The sequence below is a fragment of the Thermobia domestica genome, chromosome 1 (genome assembly GCF_964235325.1).
Source record: "Thermobia domestica chromosome 1, izTheDome1.hap1.1, whole genome shotgun sequence".
NCBI lineage: Eukaryota > Metazoa > Arthropoda > Insecta > Zygentoma > Lepismatidae > Thermobia > Thermobia domestica.
Window position 1 is genome coordinate 96,796,931 of NC_137454.1, and position 21,399 is coordinate 96,818,329.

The 21,399-nt window shown below is 34.6% G+C and overlaps 1 protein-coding gene across 1 annotated transcript in view; it reads left to right on the forward strand.

The window, feature by feature from the left end:
* Window positions 1-21,399, forward strand: part of LOC145687561 (meckelin) — an 80,088-nt gene that overhangs the window by 50,032 nt on the left and 8,657 nt on the right. The window contains exons 10-14 of the mRNA XM_081761030.1: window positions 744-884; window positions 3,110-3,243; window positions 5,953-6,133; window positions 16,054-16,188; window positions 19,175-19,277. Coding sequence (XP_081617156.1) covers window positions 744-884; window positions 3,110-3,243; window positions 5,953-6,133; window positions 16,054-16,188; window positions 19,175-19,277 — 694 coding nt within the window. The remainder of the gene's footprint in view (window positions 1-743; window positions 885-3,109; window positions 3,244-5,952; window positions 6,134-16,053; window positions 16,189-19,174; window positions 19,278-21,399) is intronic.

Here is a 21,399-nt window from a genome sequence, read left to right on the forward strand (position 1 = left end):
GTATTTGGAAAAGAAGAGAGAAATGAATGCTGGAGAGAAGAAGAGGAGAGAGAAACGGAAGATTCAGGAACAACTAAAGGAGCTGGAGGAGGAGAAAATTAAACTGCAGAGATGATAAGAAGGATATTTAGATCAATGAGAAGAAAACTATGCGAGAAAGGATAAAAACAAGTTGTTAAATGGGTTGCATTTAGCAGCTGCACCGGCAAAGGTATGTGCTACATAATGTTTTTCTTTGTGATCAGTAAAATCATGTATGAACTGTTTATTACTATAAGCAATATTATAATGCCGTGTAATTGGTAGTATAATGTGTAAGCATGTAATGTGTATTTCCTTTTTTTTTTTTTTTTTTTTTCATATCTTAAGTACTCTGTATACTGCACACTTTCGTTTGTAACTTTACATTTTGTGTAATATGTAATCAATATCGGCCTAATGCATATATTTGTAAATATACATTCTTTTGGATTAAAGAAAATTTTGAAAAAGAAAGGAACAAAAGCGGAGAGAGAACAAGACCAACTTCTTTTTTTTTCTTTTTCTATATTTTTAAATTATTCAGTGGTCAGGGAAATGTGGAACTGTCGTCATGAAAAGTCAGGGATTTTTTTTCGCCAAATTGTGTGGACACCCTGTAAGAGTATCCGTGGGATGTACAGGAAGTATCGACTAAAAATTCATTTAAAAGGAACATTATGTAGATTATTTTTTTATACAATTATTTATTTATTTATTTGTAGATTGTGGGATTTAAATATTGGGCCATGCCTGATCCAGAACTTCAGTTTCATTTACCAGACAATATGGCTCAAAGTTCCCCCAGCATGTTGTGCAGACTTGCAGTGGGTGTTATGGTATATTTCTTCATATATTGTATACAGGTATGATAATAATTTCTTACTTTTTCACAAATTTCATTATCAGAAAGATATAAAGAACTATTTTGGTCAATCTGGTCAACAAGTTTCAAATATACAGCTTAAGCATCGCTACTGATTGATCGTCTTTATGAGTTGTTATTGAAGCAACTTTTGTTACTTCCGAGCGAGAGTACGTGAGAAGAAAGTTTTGTAATTGTGCAATTGTAATTATGAAAAACAACAAATATTGATATTTGCTAGATATGGTGGTACGAAAAACTTTTGGACATATTGTTGTAGTTTATGATGGAAGAAGAATGGTTCATGACTCCACAGAATACGAGATACTGGCTTTATGAAAATCCTCATCTGAGTTCGTAAAAACCCACTTTACGACCCAAAAATTGGCTTTTCGTGCGCAGTGTCAGGGACACGAATGGTGGGCCTAAGTTTCTTTGAATCAACTGTGAAAACGAAAGTTATCTAGAAATGATTGAGCAGTTTTTAAAGCCTACTAACTCCAAAGCAAATCAACAGCTGCTTTTTGAAGAAGATGGAGCAACGTGCTACACTTCACACGAGTCACTTTCACAAGTTCATGAAATGTTTTCAGAAGAACAAATTACCAGCAAGGGGTTGTGACCACTTCGGTTTCCTGGCTTGTCACTGTGCTGCTTTTATCTCTGGGAAACTTTAAAGGCAAAAGAAGTACACGCCAATAATGTGCTAATGTACCTAAAAAGGACATCACTAACACTATCCGCAATATTACTATGGAAAAACTGTTTAGTCTTTGACTACTTTTTCGTGGCCCAAAGTATATTTCAGTAACAGTCCTTTAATATGGATTTTTTTCTTAAATACAAAAGAGGTAATTTACTTTAATGGTTCCTTTAGAACAACTGTCTTTTCTTTTTTCTTTCTTTCTTTTCTTTTTTCTTTTTTTTTTTTTTTTTTCATAAATCGGCTTTGGCGATTTTGTTCATTAACAACTCTTCAACATGATATAAGTCCTTTCTTTTGCAAAATTCTAAAATGGGTAATTTATCTTCGGGAGTAAGTTCCTTTTCAACAAATTTCTCAGAAAATAACTCAGACGGTAGAACTGCAAATTAAGACGATTTGTTTTAAGAAACTGGAGCGAGAAATTTTATTGCGGTGGCCCTTACCTTGTATTTTTGTTTTGTAGTAGTTTTTTAACACTTGTTCTGAATAAGAGTTCTGTTTTCTTAAACAATTGCCCTTTTTGTTGTGAAATTTGCATGCAACGCCTTCTCTGCAGTAGTATACCCATGAGTTTTATTTAATTTCTATTTTTAATTATTAACAAAAAGAAAAGTTAGTGTTGATTAGTTTTGGTTTATATAGCATAAAACAAAAATACAAAAAACCTTAATTCTACCGTAAGACACTCACACATTTACGAGGAAGGTAGCGTTATCTGCTTGTTAATTCTTTACCTCCCTTCCTTTTAAAACGGCGAATGATTGATTTCAGGTTGGGACATCAGGTATAATGACTAAAGGAGTATATATTTATACTTGTATATTAAATAATACTACAGTGGACGGCAAAAATATAAACTGAAAAGAAGTTTGAAAATAAGTTATATAAGAAAACAATGAATACATATGTAGGTAATGATTGAATCAACGAAGAGAAAGAAGTAATTAATGTTTTCTAAATCTTTAGTTTATAAATTTGTGAAGTAATTTTGTAGCTTATAGACTGTAAAATATTTAATTTACTACCTTTGGAAATATATACTTATAAAGAAGAAAATAACATCTAGCTAATGGTTGTTTTTGCTGTTACTTCTGCACTATTCTAATGTTTTTATTTAACTATCTTACATACATTTCTTAACTTCATAAATTTCCTTGCAAGCAATAATGTCGCTGGTTCCCTTAATTGAACATTTTCCTGTATTTCTGCGTAGTTTTGAGGCTAGATTGTGGACATGGCCACTCATTTCGCAATTGATCCAAAACTTTTATTACATACAAGGTATATTGTGGGTGATTCCATAATGGAACTTGCCCGTCATCTTTCCTAACAAAATATTAATTAATATTATATTTAATCCTTTTAAATTCAAAGCTGTATAGCAATTATTAAAAAATTAACTCTGATTATTACATTTTGTGTTTCTTAACGTTATTATGAGTGCTTGTCTTTGCATATGTCCACTATATTGTGTAAGTGTTCATTTTGCATTTTTTCTTTTTTTATTTCTTTTTTTTCAGTGGCTGTTCGTTGTTGCTGTCTATGAAAGATACATAAAAAATGGAATACAAGAATTTGTTGATGTATGCTCTATAGCCAACGTAAGTGTATTTATCCTGACAGCAGAAAATTTCGGCTACTATATACATGGAAGGTAAGATGTGTAGTATTCCGTAGTAAACGAATACTGAATGATTTGTTTGGAAGAAAGGGTATAAAACTTTCAGGAATTTTATTTTCTATACTAGAAATTTCAGAAGTTAATTTTCATTTTATTTTAGAAGTTTCAAAGTATGGTCTGCCTTTCTGTAGATTTTAGTTTCAATAACCTTATGCATAAAGTGATACGTATAAAAGCATAAATGGAAACCACACCATGCTTTAACGTACATCTAATTTTGGTGTAAAGAAACCGAGCAACTTTTGAAGCTTTTGGAGTTGATTTCTCACACTAAATTTGAGCAAAGTGAAAGGGATGCAAAAAAGCTTGAGTAAAAATTCGGCTTCATCACTACTGACATTAATACTTGAAGTAGTGATTCAATAGATATCCCATAAAAATGTTAAGTACTTACTTGATATTGCAAAGTGGCAATGAATCTGTTCCCACTGCAGCTTGCTAAACCCTTGCGCATGTTTTAAGGATCAAGCTTCTTTCATTCGAATGTGTGTGACTTAGGTTCAGGTTTAACTAAAATTTACTAATTAGGTAGTTTGAATTTATAGGTTTCCGAATTTTCAACTAACTTGGATAATGTTCCTTAAAAAAAATTAAAAAAAAAAAAATTCTCAATACGTCGGGGTTAAGGTTTAACAATATTCTCTTTGTTGTTATTTACATGTTAGTGTTTTACCAAATAGTGATGTGAAAATATATATAGAGACTCTTAATATTACAGTAGTTAGTGCACTAATCCTAAAAGCAACCTACTCTGTATCTTTTAAATAATATCTAGTCATGTGATCTGCTTTCCATGTGTCTTCCACCTCAGTAAGTTTGAATCCTGTATGAGCAATGTTACCACACCTAACATTGTTGCCAGTATATACAAATTTTAACTTCCAATTTTTGTTCCTGTATTTTTTATTATTATTATTACTGTTGTTGTTAGAGTATTAATAAAGTATTTGTAGTCTAAATTTTTGTTTTCGTTAATGTAAATTGTAATGATCGTATCCTAGCCTTTATCGAGGTTTCCTTTTCCGATGTTCAAAAGTGGGTTTTTAGTCCTAATAGAATAACCTTCAAATACGTTCCTTTTGGTGTTATTCGTGGCTCGATCTAACACGTCTTCCTTTTGTACGGAAAGACAATCTTAATTTTAAGCCCCCCAGAAACTTAAAAATCTTTGTCATTACAAAAATTATTTTGTGGACAAGCTAGCCTAAGTGGTACATATCAGGCTTATTGCGCTTGTGACGCCTCTTATATTGGTATAACGAAAAGAAATATTAGCACTAGAATAAAGGAGCACATTAGAGAGTCTCGCAAGAACAAAGAAGCTCTTTCGGGCCTATCTAAACATCTGCAAGCTACAAAACATTCATTCAAAAGATAGAGGTGTTACATCGGGCTACCAATAATATCGAAACATCGAAACGTATGTACACATCGAAAGGAACGTATTTATTATATTAGGATTGAAAATCCACCTTCGCACACCAGAAAAGGAAACCTTGAGAAGGGCTGAGATACTATAATAATAATAATAATAATAATAATAATAATAATAATAATAATAATAATAATAATAATAATAATAATAATAAAAATAAAACATACAGGAACAAAAGTTGGAAGTTAAAGTTTGTATATTTGGTAATAATGTTAAGTGTGGCAATATCGCTCATACAGAATTTAAACTTACGAAGGGTTGGAAAACATGGAAAGCAGACCACATGACTAGATAGTGTTAATAAAAAATATTCAAAACAGGTAGCTTTCAGATTTAGTGCACTAACTACTATCACATTAAGATTTGTTTATATTTTCACACCATTGTCTGTTAAAACAATAACATGTGTGAATAACAGCATAGAGGATATTCTTAAGCTTTAATCCTGAAGAACAATACCCGTGGAACGTACTGGAAATATCGGCAAAAATTCTTTCAAAAAGGAACATTATCCAGGTTAGTTTCTGATATATATATATATATTATAATATGTTCCATACGCTCAATTAAAATTCCGATTCTTCATTAATTACAAAATTGCACACGTTTGATCTTGCAACACTTTCTTGTTTATAGTTAAAATTTGGAATTTTCTCTCCGTTTAATATGAAATAGCAATATATTATCTCCGTAATGTATACTGAATATACCAGTGTACTTTATAAGATTTCAATTTCGATTTCGGTTGTATGGTTCAATGTACGCCATTATATGCTACAAAGAAATTAACAATTCCGACACTGATTTTTTTTTTTTTAATTTTTTTTTTTTTTTAATGAGAAGAAGTTAAGTTTAAATTTTTGTGTTATGTCCGTCTGCAACACCGAGATTACGAGATTATGAACCATAAAGTCTACTATTAACGGAGCTCCGGATCACGATCGAAGCTTGGATTCGGTACAGTTGGCGGGTGCGCAGTCATTCACCCAAGGTCAACTTTTACAGTACATGCCATTTTCCGGTACTATCTCGTCTCCAAGAAAGATTTATTGCAGGATCATGCCATCAGTTCCGGCTAAGATAGTAAGGAATTCTGTTATTGTATTATGTATCACTTTCCTTGAAATTTAAGTGTTTTGTTTGTTGTATGATATCTTCGGAAAAAATATATGTAAAAATTGGTTAGGAATTAACTGAATTAATTGTACTTGGTTTTTGAAATCATGTCGTTTATTTTTTTATTGAAGGTCTGCTCATGGGTTTGCAGACACTGATATGCAGACGATGTTAGAGCAACTTCAGAGAGAAGAGGACGACTTGTGTGGCCATCGCGGCTTGCTTCCAGCTACAGATCAACAAACATTTCAGATGTCTATTCCTCATCGATTACGAGCTTATTATAGGAAAGTCATGGCACCAATTAATACAGTAAGTATAGGGCTACCATATGTCAGAATTTTTGCGGATATGTTCGCATTTCGAGTAAACATTTCCGTCTGTGTACATTTGCTGAAACTCGGTGAGTTGTCTGCATTTTCAAAGCTCAAGGTATTGTAAATTAATTTGAGACATTTCACATCTATAGACATGTTTGGCTATTTATATTCAAAGAAGGTATTGTCCGAAAAAGATAAAATCCAGTGCAAAATATGAATAAACAAAGTCAACATGGTGATATGTAAGTACTCTTGTTCAATTATTAAGATTCGCCACAGGTAAGTTCATCTGTAGGTAAATGTAGAAATAATTTTTTGTGACTTGCCAAACCAATAAAATATGTTGCGTTGTTCAATATTTTGAAAGGATATCTCGGACGGGACTACTTGAATTATCAATAAAACTGGAAGTTGAATAGGTAACAAATGAATTATGAAGATATCTTCTGCGATTGTCGACTCCCATTAACTAGTAGCTTCCTATGTTAGATCAACGTTGTTTTCTTCGATTTATAATAGAAATTCTTGTTTGATTTAGCTGATAAGTTATTTCATTCGATAAATTTTCTGTTTCTTTTTAAATAGCAATTGCTGCCATATTCTTCTTATGTCTCTGTTGTGTAGCATTGTATTTGTAGTTTCCTTAACCCTTTCACTACTATTCTCGAATAGATTCGAGACAGAATTTGAATTTTGTTAAAAGTTATTGTGCAATTATAATTACTATAAATAACGTGTTCAGTGACAGCAATATTTCCAGGATTTTGAAAAGTAAAAAGGCAATTTCATATCTTCTGTGGGTAATTATTGTACACTAAAAGGGGTTAAGACCTTAATAAATAGAAGCACTAACATAATAAACTGTATAGATCATCCCTAGAAAAGAAATGAGTAGAACGGAAAGAAAATCAGGAAAAGAAAAGAAAAATATCCTATCAACGTGCAGTCATGTAGTTTCCGTATCATGTTGAGTTACATAATAACAAAAAGTATATATCATATAATTTTGGAAAAATATTTCAGGTAGATAAAGAAACCTTAAAAGTTTAAGCGAAAGATCTTACCTGATAAAGTTCCAATATATCTATATCTATCTATCTATCTATACATATATATACAGGATGGCCCATTTTAATCTTTCCACGGTAATATCTCGAAAACGGTTGAACATAAATGAACTGAACAAAAACTCAAATAGGAAATACCATGGGGCAAATCGAATGGTGATGTCAAGGTACCCCCCAGGGCCGCTCTTCAAGGAAGCCCGGGGCCCAACTTTAAAATTTTAAATGGAAACATGGGGCGGGTGACACCTCGTTCAATAGATCTTCAAAAACTAAAAAGTGATGTGGCAAAAGATTTTTCATATCGGTCACCGTATTCAAAATGGCCGCCAAGATATGTTACCTGTATCAGATAAACGTCCAGTACCACTAATATGGGAACGGTTGAACATAAATGAACCAAACAAAAACTCAAATAGGAAAGCCATGGAGCAAATCGAATGATGTTGTCGCGGTGCCCCCCAGGGCCGCCTTTTATGGGGTCCAGACCCAACTTCGAAATTTTAAACGAAAATATGGGTCAAGTGATACCTCGTTCGATAGATCTCCATACACTAAACAGCGTTGTGGCAAAAGACTGTTCATATGGGTCACCGTTTTCAAAATGGCCACCAAGACATGCTGCCTGTACCAGATAAAATATCCAGTACCACTGATATGAAAACGATTGAAGATAATAACAGATGAACAGAATAAAACTCCTATAGAAAATTATAGAAGGTATTGATCATTTCACGGCTCGAAAATGTTGCAACAGAGAAGATGATTAGAGTAAAAATGCCATAATGCAATCCAACGTCCTCCGTAAGTGGGTGAAGCGGGATGGTAAGGAACGGTGAAATTGCAAATGAAAACCTTAGCTTTTGCAAATTGTATCTACACAACAAAATTATCTGAAATATGTTTTTATAAGAGATAGGAGTCTGTAATGGAAAAAAGTAGGTAAAATTCTTGTTAAATGGTATCTTTCATTTTGATTGCAGGCAATAATTTGTGCAAAAATGAATCAACTGAAATGCGAAACCAATTTGTTGAACAATGCAATTTTAGAACAATGTGTACAAACGTTGGTTTTGCTCCACTTACGGAGGGAGATCGCAAAGATAATTTTCTAACAATTAAATATCCTCTTTAGCACTATGTCACTTATACTTTAATATATTTTTTTTTCTCCGTTGGATTATTCTCGAGGCGTGGAATGATAAATACCCTCTGTGATTCCCTGTACGAGTTTTATCCTGTTCATTTATCTCCAAACGTTTTCAAATTAGTGGTACTGAACGTTTTATCTGATAAAGGCACCATGTCTTGGCTGCCATTTTGAAAACGGTGACCCATATGAACAATATTTCGCCACAACGCTGTTTAGTTTATGAAGATCTATCGAACTAAGTATCACTTGGCCCATATTTTCGTTTAAAATTTCGAAGTTGGGTCTGGGTTCCCATCAAAGACGGCCCTGAAGGGCACCGCGACAACATCATTCGATTTGTTTCATGGATTTCCTATTTGAATTTTTATTTGGTTCATTTATGTTCGACCGTTTCCATATTAGTGGTACTAAACGTTTATCTGATACAGGTAACATATCTTGGCGGCCATTTTGAATATGGTGACCGATACGAAAAATGTTTTGCCACATCGCTTTTTAGTTTTTAAAGATCTGTTGAACGAGATGTCATTCGCCCCATGTTTCCATTTAAAATTTTAAAGTTAGACCCCGGACCCCCTTGAAGAGCGGCCCTGGGGGGCACAGCGACATCACCATTCGATTCGCCCCATGGTATTTCCTATTTGAGTTTTTGTTCGGTTCATTTATGTTCCACTGTTTTGAGATATTTCCGTGGAAAGATTAAAATGGGCCACCCTATATATATATATACACAGGGTGGCCCATTTTAATCTTTCCACGGAAATACAGGATGGCCAGGGGGGCCATAAATAAACATACATATATATTGTGAAGCCATAGTCTTCAAAGTTAATAATTTTAAGCTTAAAAAAACAAAATGATGATATTTTACAATGTTTTTAGTCTTTTCTGTTATGTATTTGTGTGTCACAAAAGTATGTCTGGAAATGTGTGTCAATGTAGAAACTCTTATGTTACGTAAATGTAAATAAATTGTATAATCTGTTTGTCAACAATAATACAATCGTCAAACAGCATGTTAAAAGATATTTCATTTTGGTGTAATGTCAAAATGAATGATGTCAGGGAGATTTTTGGTTAATCAAAATTTCATCAAAAAAATCTTGGGAGCATGTGCAAAATTTCAAACCAGATTATAAAAACTGTGTTACAGCAATTCAGCACTTTCCAGTAGTATATAAGTCTCAAATTACTTCCTGAAAGAAAGAAAGAAAAAAAAAAACAATTGAAAGTAAAATTGGTAGTTTATCAGAAAGGACTAGAAATCTCAGCAGTAGTACATCAGAAACTTCAATTAATAATTAGTAAAATATAACGTAAAAATCTAAAATTAATACTCTAAAAAAACGCTGTGTCTAAATACATCGTTTCCATCATCAAATAATCTAACACGGCGTGAAGATATATACCTATCAACCACAAACCTCTCCACATAAGGCTAAAACTAACATACACAGTAAAATTAATATCTTTTAGACAAGCTACACAACCACAGAATTTACACTAAATTTATCACTAACATAAATACACGTTTACAAATTAAATAACTTGTTTTTATTTTATTACGGTTCTGTTTGGCCGTTACAAACAAACATCCCCAAATTCATTACACCTCTCGCAATGCACATCTTAGGTGCAATCCAGTAAGTATATTTTGAAATTTTGATGTGGACTTTTCTCTTATAGTTTAGAAAGATTTTTTGATAAGATTGATTTCACCGAAAGCATTCACTAGACCAGTGTCATTCTTCTGCAGCCGTTTTGAGAATGTGAATGTAACTTACACTCACATCAGTAATTTACACAACACAAGCAAAGACACTAAAAATGGCATGCTGTAGATGCTGTACAAAAGTAATGAAGCCTTCAATGATACTTCGCCTACCCCTGGGCCATTTTCTTCAATAGCAGCAATAATAGGCTTTAACATTTCTTTGAATTGTAGCACAGCTTCATGCCTCTCGCACCATCGAGTTTCACAAACCTTTTGTAGCCAACTTTTATCATAATTCGGCAGAATATGTTCAATTTTATCTTCCAGAATTCTTGTTCGTTTTGCACTTGCACGAATAAATGTGCATCATTCAGATATAACCCTCCATTGCGTTACGAATATTTTGCACCTTCGAAGCATCAGAACGGCACATATTAAGGCAATGAGATATACAGTGTATGTACAAGGTGTTAGGATACCGTTTCTTGATTAGTGCCTGAAGTCTTCTAAACTCCCCACTCATGGCTCCGGCGCCGTCGTAGCCTTGTCCTCTTAAATTGTTCATGTCCAAGCCGAGACTATTTACATTGCCTTCTATCACTTTTGATAAGCCCTTTCCGGTCATATCATATACCGGCACAAAACACAGTAAGTCTTCTTTAAGCACGCACTCAACGAGATCCACATATCGCACACACAGAGAGAATTGTTCTGTTTGAGAAACATCCGTTGTTTCATCAGCGAGAATACTGAAATATTTGCTTTGTTTTAATTTGTCCTCAATTTTAGATTGTGTTAAATGTCTAAACAAATCTATTAAAGCATTCTGCAGTTTAGCACTAGTGTTCATGCCGTTTTTCGGACTACTTTTTAAATGTTCTTCAAGCACTGTGTCTCCAGACCTGACGCGGTATCGCAGGAGATTTCTGAAGTTGCCACCATTCTGTTTTGGAGTTGACAACTCAATCTGACCCCAGTCCTGCGTTCCTTGCAGGAGTGGGTTCTGTTGACCACACAAACGAATAGTTTCCACGATAGGTATGAGTTTTTTCCTATTTTCTTGTACTTCTCTTTTTTCTGGCTGTCAATTTGTTGATTGATGCTGACTATTTTCCCTTCAATCAAATGGCATACTGTCACCCTATTTGCTGCTGCATATCTATGTTATTTGTTACTTTCATGTTTGAAGGATTCTAGTGCTTTCTTTAAATTGTAAAAAGGTTTCGTCACGAATGCACTTAGACTCTGGTGACCTGCCATCTTCTTTTCCGTAAACAGAACACAAATCACACAGAACAGACCTCTTTCCTTGGGGGGAGTAGGCTAACCAACCAATCTTCCAGCCATTTTCTCTGAAAAAACGCTTACGGCCTTGTGCTTCCTCACAGGGAAAATTATATAGACTATCTGGTTTCCATACATTTTTTAACAAGTTCACCTTTTCTAAATTATCCAATTTTATGCCAACGAAGTTTCCAATATCATTTGAGTCATATGAAGGCGGAGAGGAAAAGTGTGTCGATGCACTGCTGGTTTCTGCAGAAGTTGTACTCACGTGATGAACAGAAAACTCTGGTACTTTATACTGAGGAACCGTTGTATCTTGGTTTTTTTTTTTTTTTCTTCCTTTAAAAAAAGTTGCGTATCTCCTCTTTCCAATTCATTTCACAAACCTGAAAACAAATTCAGAGTACACTTCACTAATTAAAAAAAAAAAAAAAAAAAATCCCTGGAAGGGATGAACACACGCATTCAGCACTGAAAGGCACAAACACACATACAGATACACACACACTCCGCTAGCTTTCCCACATAAAACTGGTGGGGACAGTTCTCTTTTCGAATTCTGACAAAAGAGATGAAGAAAAGACACCCTCGGAGCGTGAAAGGTGACAGGGTCACTGACCTTAGATTTGCGCCATGTTTGTTCCGTAATTTATTGCTAGCTTTGTCGCATGTATTGAGCTACCGACGGACATTCCGCTCTATTGTGCAATTCAAGAACCACTCCAATACCGAAGTACAAAGCTCAAAAACACCACACTTCCCCTACCAATTTGTTAAAAATAAATAAAACTAAATAAAAGTTATGAAATTCTCCGAGCGCAAAATCTAGGTATTTAAAAAGAAGTCAGAATCACAGAATTCGCTTATCTTCAAACGTTGCTCCACAGAACATGGATTTATACAGCGAAAGTCCATTGTTAATATTTAATTTTCAGAAATCAAGAAATGAATGACGTTTCCGGGTACCTTCTAATTTATTTCTTGTTTAACAGTAGATCTGCTACTTAAGTATCGTGATTTTTAATGTTCAAAAATAATTATTAGTATTATTTTTCTATAATCAGAAATGTTTAAATTAATAGACTAATGTCTAATAACGTACAGTACATATATACAATCAGAATTCATTTTTTAACGAAGAAAGAGTATTAAAAAATGTGACAATTGTCCTAATAAACAGTCGGGACTCTTTTAAATTTCGATTATAGTTTGTCAGTCAGCTGTCATAAGCTCTCGCCTTTGGTGCGAGGTGTTCCAGATGCGATTCCCGGTGGGTTCACTCGGTCGGAAAGGTATAACAACTTTTTCTGGCCAACCATTCCAATTGAATTTTTTCCTCTGTTTTCCTCACTCACCCCAGGCAAATGTCGAGTTGGATCCCAGGCCGCTTCTTTCCTTTGCCATTACCTTAATCCTTCCCCCTTCCCATAATAGTATGCATAGCGAGGAACGTCTCCCTCATGCGTGACGGGCTTACAGCAACGGGGGGACCATATGGCCCGAGCCCCTCAAGTGACAAATCAACATTTTTAATATATATAAGGTTTTAGTACTCCTTACCATTAAAAGCTGTACTCTGGAGTCTTGGAATGTCTTATATTAGCCTGAGACAGGTAGAGAAAAAATAGAATCTATTAATTTCTTATGCTATTCATCGGTGTAGCTCTGTCGTGAATGTATTGCAAGAAAAAGAGAACAAACAGCTAGTACTTAGTTTGTAATTAGAACATTCAGCGTTAATACTTTTGTGTGTGTGTGTGTGTGTGTTTGCTTTCATATAAAATGCTTTCGTGCTGAAAAAATAAAAGTAGCATGAATATTGGAACGCTGACCAGAATGTGTTTGGTGAAATCCAAAAGTTAAAAAAAAAAAAAAAAAAAAATGTTAGTAACACAATGTTTTTATGTAACTTGTGTAAAGCGAATTCGTCAAGAAAAATAAGAAAGAGAAAAAGAAACCACACACGTTCATTTCTGTTTCTTATAAACTTCCACTGAATAGAGTAACAGTGAACAACAAATTTCATTTTTCGTTTAATTTTTTACTCGTTTAAAATACATCATTAGCTGATGAGGGGGCATGGCTCCCCATATATATATATATATCCTTCCTGCTCTTCCCAAAGTTGCACGGTCAAAGTAAATAATAAAAATCATCACAGGCCCGAACCTCATCTATGCTGAAAATTTGGTGGAGATCGGTCGGGTAGTTCAAGAATTAAGTTTTATTAATGTATATATACATATCTATCTACACCTCTCCTCCCCTGCCCCTAAGTTCTATTGTCAAAGTGATATGACAAAAAACATTCCAAGACCAAACCTCACCTATGTTGAAAATTTAATTAAGATCAGCTGGGTATTCCGAGAGTTATTAAGTTTTATTTAATTATATATATATAATTATATCCTCTCCTTCCCTAACCCTAGGTTCAGCCGTTAAAAAGAAAATATAAAAAACTTTCCAGTCCAGTATATTGAAAATTTGTTCGAGATTGGTCGGGTGGTTCAAGAGTTATTAAGTTTTATTTATTTTTATATGTCTCCCCTTCTCCTCCCCCCTCGTTTAAGTTCTAGCGTCAAAATTATATGATAAAAACCACCCCAGGTGCGAACCTCATCTATGTTGAAAATTTAATCGAGATCGATTGGGTGGTTCAAGAGTGATGAAGTCACAAAGACAGTCACTTTCATTTTTATTTTTTTAAATATATATCTTCCTTTCCCACTCTCATACGTTGTGCCGTCAAAGTATGTTGAATAATATGTTGAAGGCAGTATGACCTAGAGTACCTTCACAGCACCCCTTTTCCAGGGTTTCTTCCAGATGCGAGATTGCCACAATTATAGTATCTCTGCTAACTACAGAAGACTCTGGAGACGTAATCAGTGGTCGGAATGCAATCAAATTTTGTAGGAGTATGTTTGAGAACATGCAGAAGCGATTGGCATGGTAAACAAAATTAGTTCCAATTCTGACCACCAGTGAAATTTGTGGCGCTGGTGACGCCAGTTAAGTGTGGCATATAAGAAAAACGACAGTATTGGTGTGAAATAATAAGAACTGCCGTAATTACCTTTCCATGTGGATCTCGAGACATTTATTATTAGTGCTATTAATATCCCATGCCTAGTATCTACCACACGTTTTGTGGGTGTGTTGGGTGGATTAGAAGATAAAAGTAAGCAAAAAGAAAATCTAGACTAGGAAGATTATCTTTAAACACTTTACTGAAGAAATACCGGCAAAACTTAAGAAAAATACCGTAATACGATGTAAATTGTATCTGCATAATGAGATATGGGATACAGTTCAATGTAGAACTATTATAATGTTTCAGGTGCAGAATCCGATCTACAACATGGTCAATTATAGAACGTAGTTGGTCTGCAGTGTCGTAGCCTGGAGTGAATGGTGTTCTGCCGCAAAATATTCAGAGCCTGAATGTGTCCCTTGTACACTAGACCTTTTATGTTCCTTAGAACAAAATCCATATGGGTTAAGTCGAGTGATCGAGCTGGCCCTGGAAAAGCATAGAAATGGCTAATAATCCTGTCATCTTAGAAATATTGGCGAAGAATCTACTGCACGTTACGCACAACCTATGGGGTCGCTCGCGCTGTCATGCATAAAAGAATGAAAATGATTTATTTGAGACACCGGCATTACTGCAACTGAGGAATAACAAATATAGTCAGAGTGTATGCATATCTTTGAGAGAAGTCATGGACCTTGGTACTGGCACATGTGGACCATTGTCCTCAAAGATGATGAACTGGGTGGTGCTTGGAACAATGAATGCGTACGCTTACAAGCAATCCTAGACAGTTCTGCGCTACCAAACCTTTGGCAGCTATGCTGTACTGAGCCGTTTTTGTGCCAATGCCAATGCCAACGTCTATAAAGCGCACGCCAGCACAAAGCGGTTTGAGGAGATCAAGGTGCAAGTACTCTACTGTCCGGCCTAAAACCCCGACTGCTACCCTATTTAACACTTTTAGGATTAGTTTTAGTACTGCTTTAGGAGTAGTTGGAGTAGGGCCCAAGCAGAACGTTCGAAAACTACAATCTCACTGTTTGTCATCTTGGAAGACGAAGGGGGATAGTGCCTACCGAAGTATACCGCAAGCTTATAGAAAGTATTTTGAGAAAAGTCGTAGTTGTTACCACGGCGAATGGCAGACATACGGCACAATAACTCCGTATGATTAGAAGATGAACAAGTATTTAGTGATGTCCTGTCATATATGTTGTTTTGATTCATTTTTTGTAAAGAAAGAAAAAATACCGAGAGCCTACTTGTTCATCATAATATTAGGTAGGTGTTCAGCGTCTCTTTTCAGCACCGAGAATGTATAAGACATGAACCTATCTATATACTTAACGTTGGATTCGAACCACATGGGAATCGAATCCGAATCTCCCGTACCGAAGGGAGTAATGTTGATCACGTAGCTACGAGGGAGCTCTTCGTAATATGAGAAAATACATAGAAACAAAAATACACGTTTTTGTTTATATATTGAAGATTTATAGTAATGATTTATTGTATAAACCATTCAGACAACATACATTTTTCAGATGTCTAATGAATGTTCTTTATGTTTAAGGCAGAGACAAGAAAGTGGGTGAATGTAATGAAATCACTAAAATGAAATTATTTGTACTGATCGAACCTTTTTTGTATTTTACAGGCAGCTCAACTGATGAGGCGGATTTCGACAGCTGCTCCCGGAGGTTCTAGATCTAGAGTGAACAGTGGTAGTATTGATAGAAGCATTCAGGCTTATCACAACATGAATAAATTTCTTTCTGCGTTTTTGGAGCATGTAAGCATTATTATCAATGAACTGTTTATTTGATATAAGCAATTTTGGAGTTGGGCTGACTTACATATAATACTTGAGATCTCTGATCACAGTAGTATGTTTACCTTTCGTTTTTAAGTAAGGCCGCGGTGGTTCCGTGGTAGAGCGTTCACCTCTGGTGCTTGAGGTCCCGGGTTCGATCCCTTCCCCTGCTAAGTGGACAAACACCGTGTGCGTGGGTTTCCTCGGGGTGCTCCCGTTTCCTCCCACTTTCTTCATTCCACTATTTCATTCATTACTCATCACCACCTTCTCCTTTAGCCTAATCGGCATAATCATGGGACGTAAAACTCTAAAGATTTCATTTCATTTTTCGTTTTTAAGCAATATTCACTTTACACTGTTTGAATTTGTTCGAACCGAATTATTTCAAAAGATACGGATTGATATGTAATAACGATGTACCATATGCTCAGTATTTCGCAGTGATATTTGGTAGTTATCAACGAGTTAGCATCAGCGAAGTGTAATTTCTCGTATCAATTAAAGCTGTAACTTTGTCTTTCAATTCTTTATTGGAAGCTGCCACATTAAATAATTCTACTTACTATTAAGAGTGGGGAGCTTTAGAATAAAAGTGTTGGAAGGCCAGGTTTTAAACAAGACTGAATGATAAAGTAATTGAAGTTGAATTTGATATAAATGTATAAAAGTAATTATATAAGAAATTCTTCAGATACATGTTCATTGATACCGTTGATAAGAGAATTTGCTAGTGTGAGGACAAATAAACAGATGTGATTATAAGTGATCCTAATTTTATGATGGTGAATGTGAAGCTAAAATTTCATGACATGAAAGATAATGGCAAATCTCAAGTGAACAGTGGTAGTATTGATAGAAGCATTCAGACCTATGTCAACATGAATAAATTTCGTTCTCCTTTTTTTGAGACGTGTAGGCATTATTGTCAACGAACTTTTTATTTAATATAAGTAATAATAGAAATTCGACTTCCATATAATATTTGACAGCACTGAACAATGTGGCATGTTTACTTTTATCTGAATTCGTTGCTTTACCATGATAAATGTAACTAAATCAATCAGTTTATCTTATTTTTACGTAATTCTTGGAAATCCATGCATTGGTCAGAAACCCAACGTTCTAGCTGCACAATCGGAAGGTCTCAGGTTTGAATTCTGCGTCCGATCATCGGGATACTGACGTTTCTCTAGGGTTTTGTCTCATTATCAACAGGTAAATTACTGGAATAGGGCCTTTAGGTTTAGGTATTGGCCAGCTTCAGAGAAAAAAATCCATCCCACGCTTAATTGTTACTTTTTAGTATAAAATGGTTTCACAGTTGCATAGGAATGGTGTTATAAGTAAATAAATTTGATTAAATGTATAAACATTTTGGTTGCTGAGACATAGTAGGTTTTTGAAGGAATGACATAATCTAGAATCGACTTGAACTTGGTTATTTAATCGGGGGCAGTTCTAAACTAAATGAGAACTGAGAAGTCATTGTTTCAAATTGATATGATTATTGATTTTATTCCAAATATTTTAATAATAATAAGTGTTGCGGATGAACAGGGTTTTAAAAACTTTTTTTTTTTAATCCAGTTTGTAAGTGCTGTCAAAAGATAGAAGTCCTATCATAGCCTACATGTTTGTAGAGACAACGTTGGGAATTCACAAATCAGCCTTACGACTTCTGATGGAGAAATTTTGTTCTGTAGATCAAACTGAAATTATTTATTCTTTCAGTAGATGAATACTTTAACATCAGAATTGAAAAACTGCTTTCTTCTTCTTCTTCTTTTTTTTTTTTTTTATTTAATTTTCCTTACTGCCAGTTGGAGGGGTAGAACTTCACCTTAGTTTGTAGAGGCTTAAGTGGCTCTTTAAAAAAAAGCCACAGAAAAATCAATTATAGTAGAACGTGCAGTACTCAAAAACGCTTTTTAAATTTACGAAAATCCTCTCTACAGAAAAGGAAGTTGAAATCCCGTAGAGAAGCTCTTGAAGTAAAATGACATAAACAAGCAGTAAATAAGTAAAATATAAATGACATTATGATAAAATTAAATACGAACTATCTGCTCCTTCTGATAGAAAGAAAGTAATAAAATAGTGCAGATATTATGATGTATTTGGAGTTTTAGAAACCAATCAATTCAATAAATTATATAAATGTATACTAAAAGTAAAGCATCATGATAATCAACCTAGTTGTTAAAAATATAGTTGAAATACACATTAAATATTCATCTAACGAAACTGGCGAGATGATTGGTCAGCGCACTAATATGTTTTTTTAAAAAATCTATAAAGTAAGAAGTTGTTGAATGCATATATACGGTAATATTGAAAAAAAAAAAAAATATTCTCATCTCGCATCCTGAACTTGAGATTCACAATTTACGGTTTCAAGACTTCTCTGGTCCCTTTATCAATGTATTTTCTACCCCTACACTGCACTGCAGTAATGTGTTTGGTACATCTTGAAGTATTTTCTTCTGAAGTTGCAATAATAGTGATATATCAATAAATAGAACAATTGTCACTAACAATAATAGAGGAAACTATTACCTTATAATTCCGTACTACGTGATCCAGTGGTTTACACATTTAGTCAAAATTTTTCACAAAGGGTGAATTGAACTGCTCATTTTTCCTTTTTACGAACGTCTTATGTAGGAACATGGTTTTTGAAATTGGATAGAACTTATAAGCATGCTTTGGTGTGCAAAGTAGTGGTAGAAGATACATAGATAAAGGAACCAGCGAAGTTCTGAAACCGTTTATTGCGATTCTCACATGTAGGATGCAAGGTGAGAATAAATTTTTTCAGTCTATAAAGTAGTTTTAAATTAATAAATGAATAAAAAAAGTTGAAGTTTCAAAATATCAATCTTGATTTTATTATTCATTGTATTCTTGATATATATAAATAAGTTTTGCTGCATAAATATATATATTCTTATCGTTCCAACAGGCTCTAAAGGACTTGGACTACGAAGTTAGAGAAAAGCTCTTCGCTGAATCTTTATTGGATATTGAATTTACTGAAACGCTGGATAAAGGAGTTCTGTATTCAGGTATGCAACAATTTCGTTATGGTAGAACTGAGAATACTGTTATGTCAAATGTATTTTCACTTGATATGTCTTAACGCTCACTACTGCGATCGAACGGAGTGCTGATCTGGATATTTTTTCATAGCATATCCTTGGTTACTTCTCTTGAGATTACTTGTACAGTTTGCTTGTGTCTTCGTTTACTAATATTCTCCTCAGCTCTTCTTTCCTTATACTTTCTATTAGCTGAAGTGTCCGGTTTTAATGAGAAGTAAATTTAATGAGGAAATAAATATTGTATACAACGTCTGACTTTTGGCTGGAGGGAAGTCGTTAATGCCAGTTCAAAACTGGAATTCTTTAAATCCCGCTTCGTACAATCTTCCATCAATTCAGCGATTGAGGAAAATCTGCGCCCTCATTCTAAATTCATAACTGAGTGATGTATTTGTATGCTGTGTATCAAGAAAAACTCGCATATACCAAATTGGGTGCTTTTTGTCTAATTTAGACAATTATTCAGAAGAAACATGCAATAGTGAAGGGGACTGGATTGCAAGTTGATCCCGGGTCTTCAGCGTGCCGTGCCGGTGTGCCAACCATTCTGTTTTTGATTAGTCACACATTCTCACTCTCGGGATTGATGCTCTTCTATTTAAACTACATGGACTATAGGACAATTGCTGTTCTGCTTGAACAGCTCATTGCCGTAATTAACATCTAATTATGATAGAGTTAGATCTACAGTGTGTTTCTGTGACCTGGGGACAAACTCGGAGTGAAGATAAATGATGACAAAAGAAGCAATTTGTGAATAGCAACAGGTGTCCGGAAGTGCGTCTGTTCTTAACTATAACCTGCCGGAAAATTTGTCAGAAGATACAAACATGTCTGTAAGTGGAGAACAAATTGTAGGATCAAGGTGTGGTGAAAGGTAATATTTCATTATTGAACCTTAGATTCCATTAGTGTAAAAATAGATGAGAGACATGAATAGCGCAAGAGTAACCGTACAAATGAGTAGGATATCCTACGTGCCTTATGAGAAAAACTACGATGAGAAAGCATACATTGAAATCATTGTAATTGTTTCAGAAAGAATTGTATACAATAACGTGAAAAAATAAAACAAATATGGGTCTGGAAAAGAATGAAAAGGCTAAAGACTTTGGGTACAACTAACAAAAGAAGCATTTTGAGAAGAGCAACCTTTTCCCTCAAGTCCTGTAGTAAAGCTGTATAAGCTATTAAAATTTTCAGAAGTGTGGTGGAATTGCATTGCAGGCATCAAGTTGTTTGTAGCTTAAAAACGATCCAGGGAAGCTGCAACCTCAGAGAAAGAAGTATTTGCAACGAGAGAGACAACTGGACGAAATAGGAAGGCATCTACAGTTGATCTTTAAAGATCTGCACCCAAAGGAAAGAAGTCTGCTTTAGTGCAGTAGTTGTCTTCGATACAGTACTTGACTTCGGCAAAGTTTACGCTAATGCAACACCGCTTGCAGTATCCGCATTTCCAGTTAGGTGCAATCAAATTTACTCGCATGTTCACAGGACATACAACATCGAAAGAAAGTAGTGTTACACACTGATGAGAAAGTGAAATAAGACAATAATGGTTTACAAGTCCGGAAATATCCTGCTTTTTTTTGTGGGAATACCATCTCGTCTCTCCTGTTTCCATGATTTATTTCAGGCACTTCCAGGAGGACAAAGTTTCCAAGAATCCTTCCATCGCACTTCAGAGCTAAAGTAAATTAAATTGCATTATGTTTTACAATGGTACCTTGGAATACGAACTTAATCCGTTCCAGAACCCCGTTCGAGTTTCAAGACAATTTTTTTCCCTTTTAAATATTAGAAACTGGATTAATCCGTTCCTAGGTCCCTCGAACTCGAATGATTTTAACGTAAATTTTAAAATAAAGTATTAACAAAAAGTAGTAATACTTGAATAAAAATGAAATCTTCAGAATCATGACGAATACACTATACAAGAATATAACACAAACAGTCATACAATGATAAAATTAGCAACGAAAATCACACGAAATTTTTCTTTCTCTCTAGCTTCCAACAACAAACTAAATGACAAAGCACGTGGGTGAGTAGGGAAAATACCCCAAAAACACACACAAAAAAC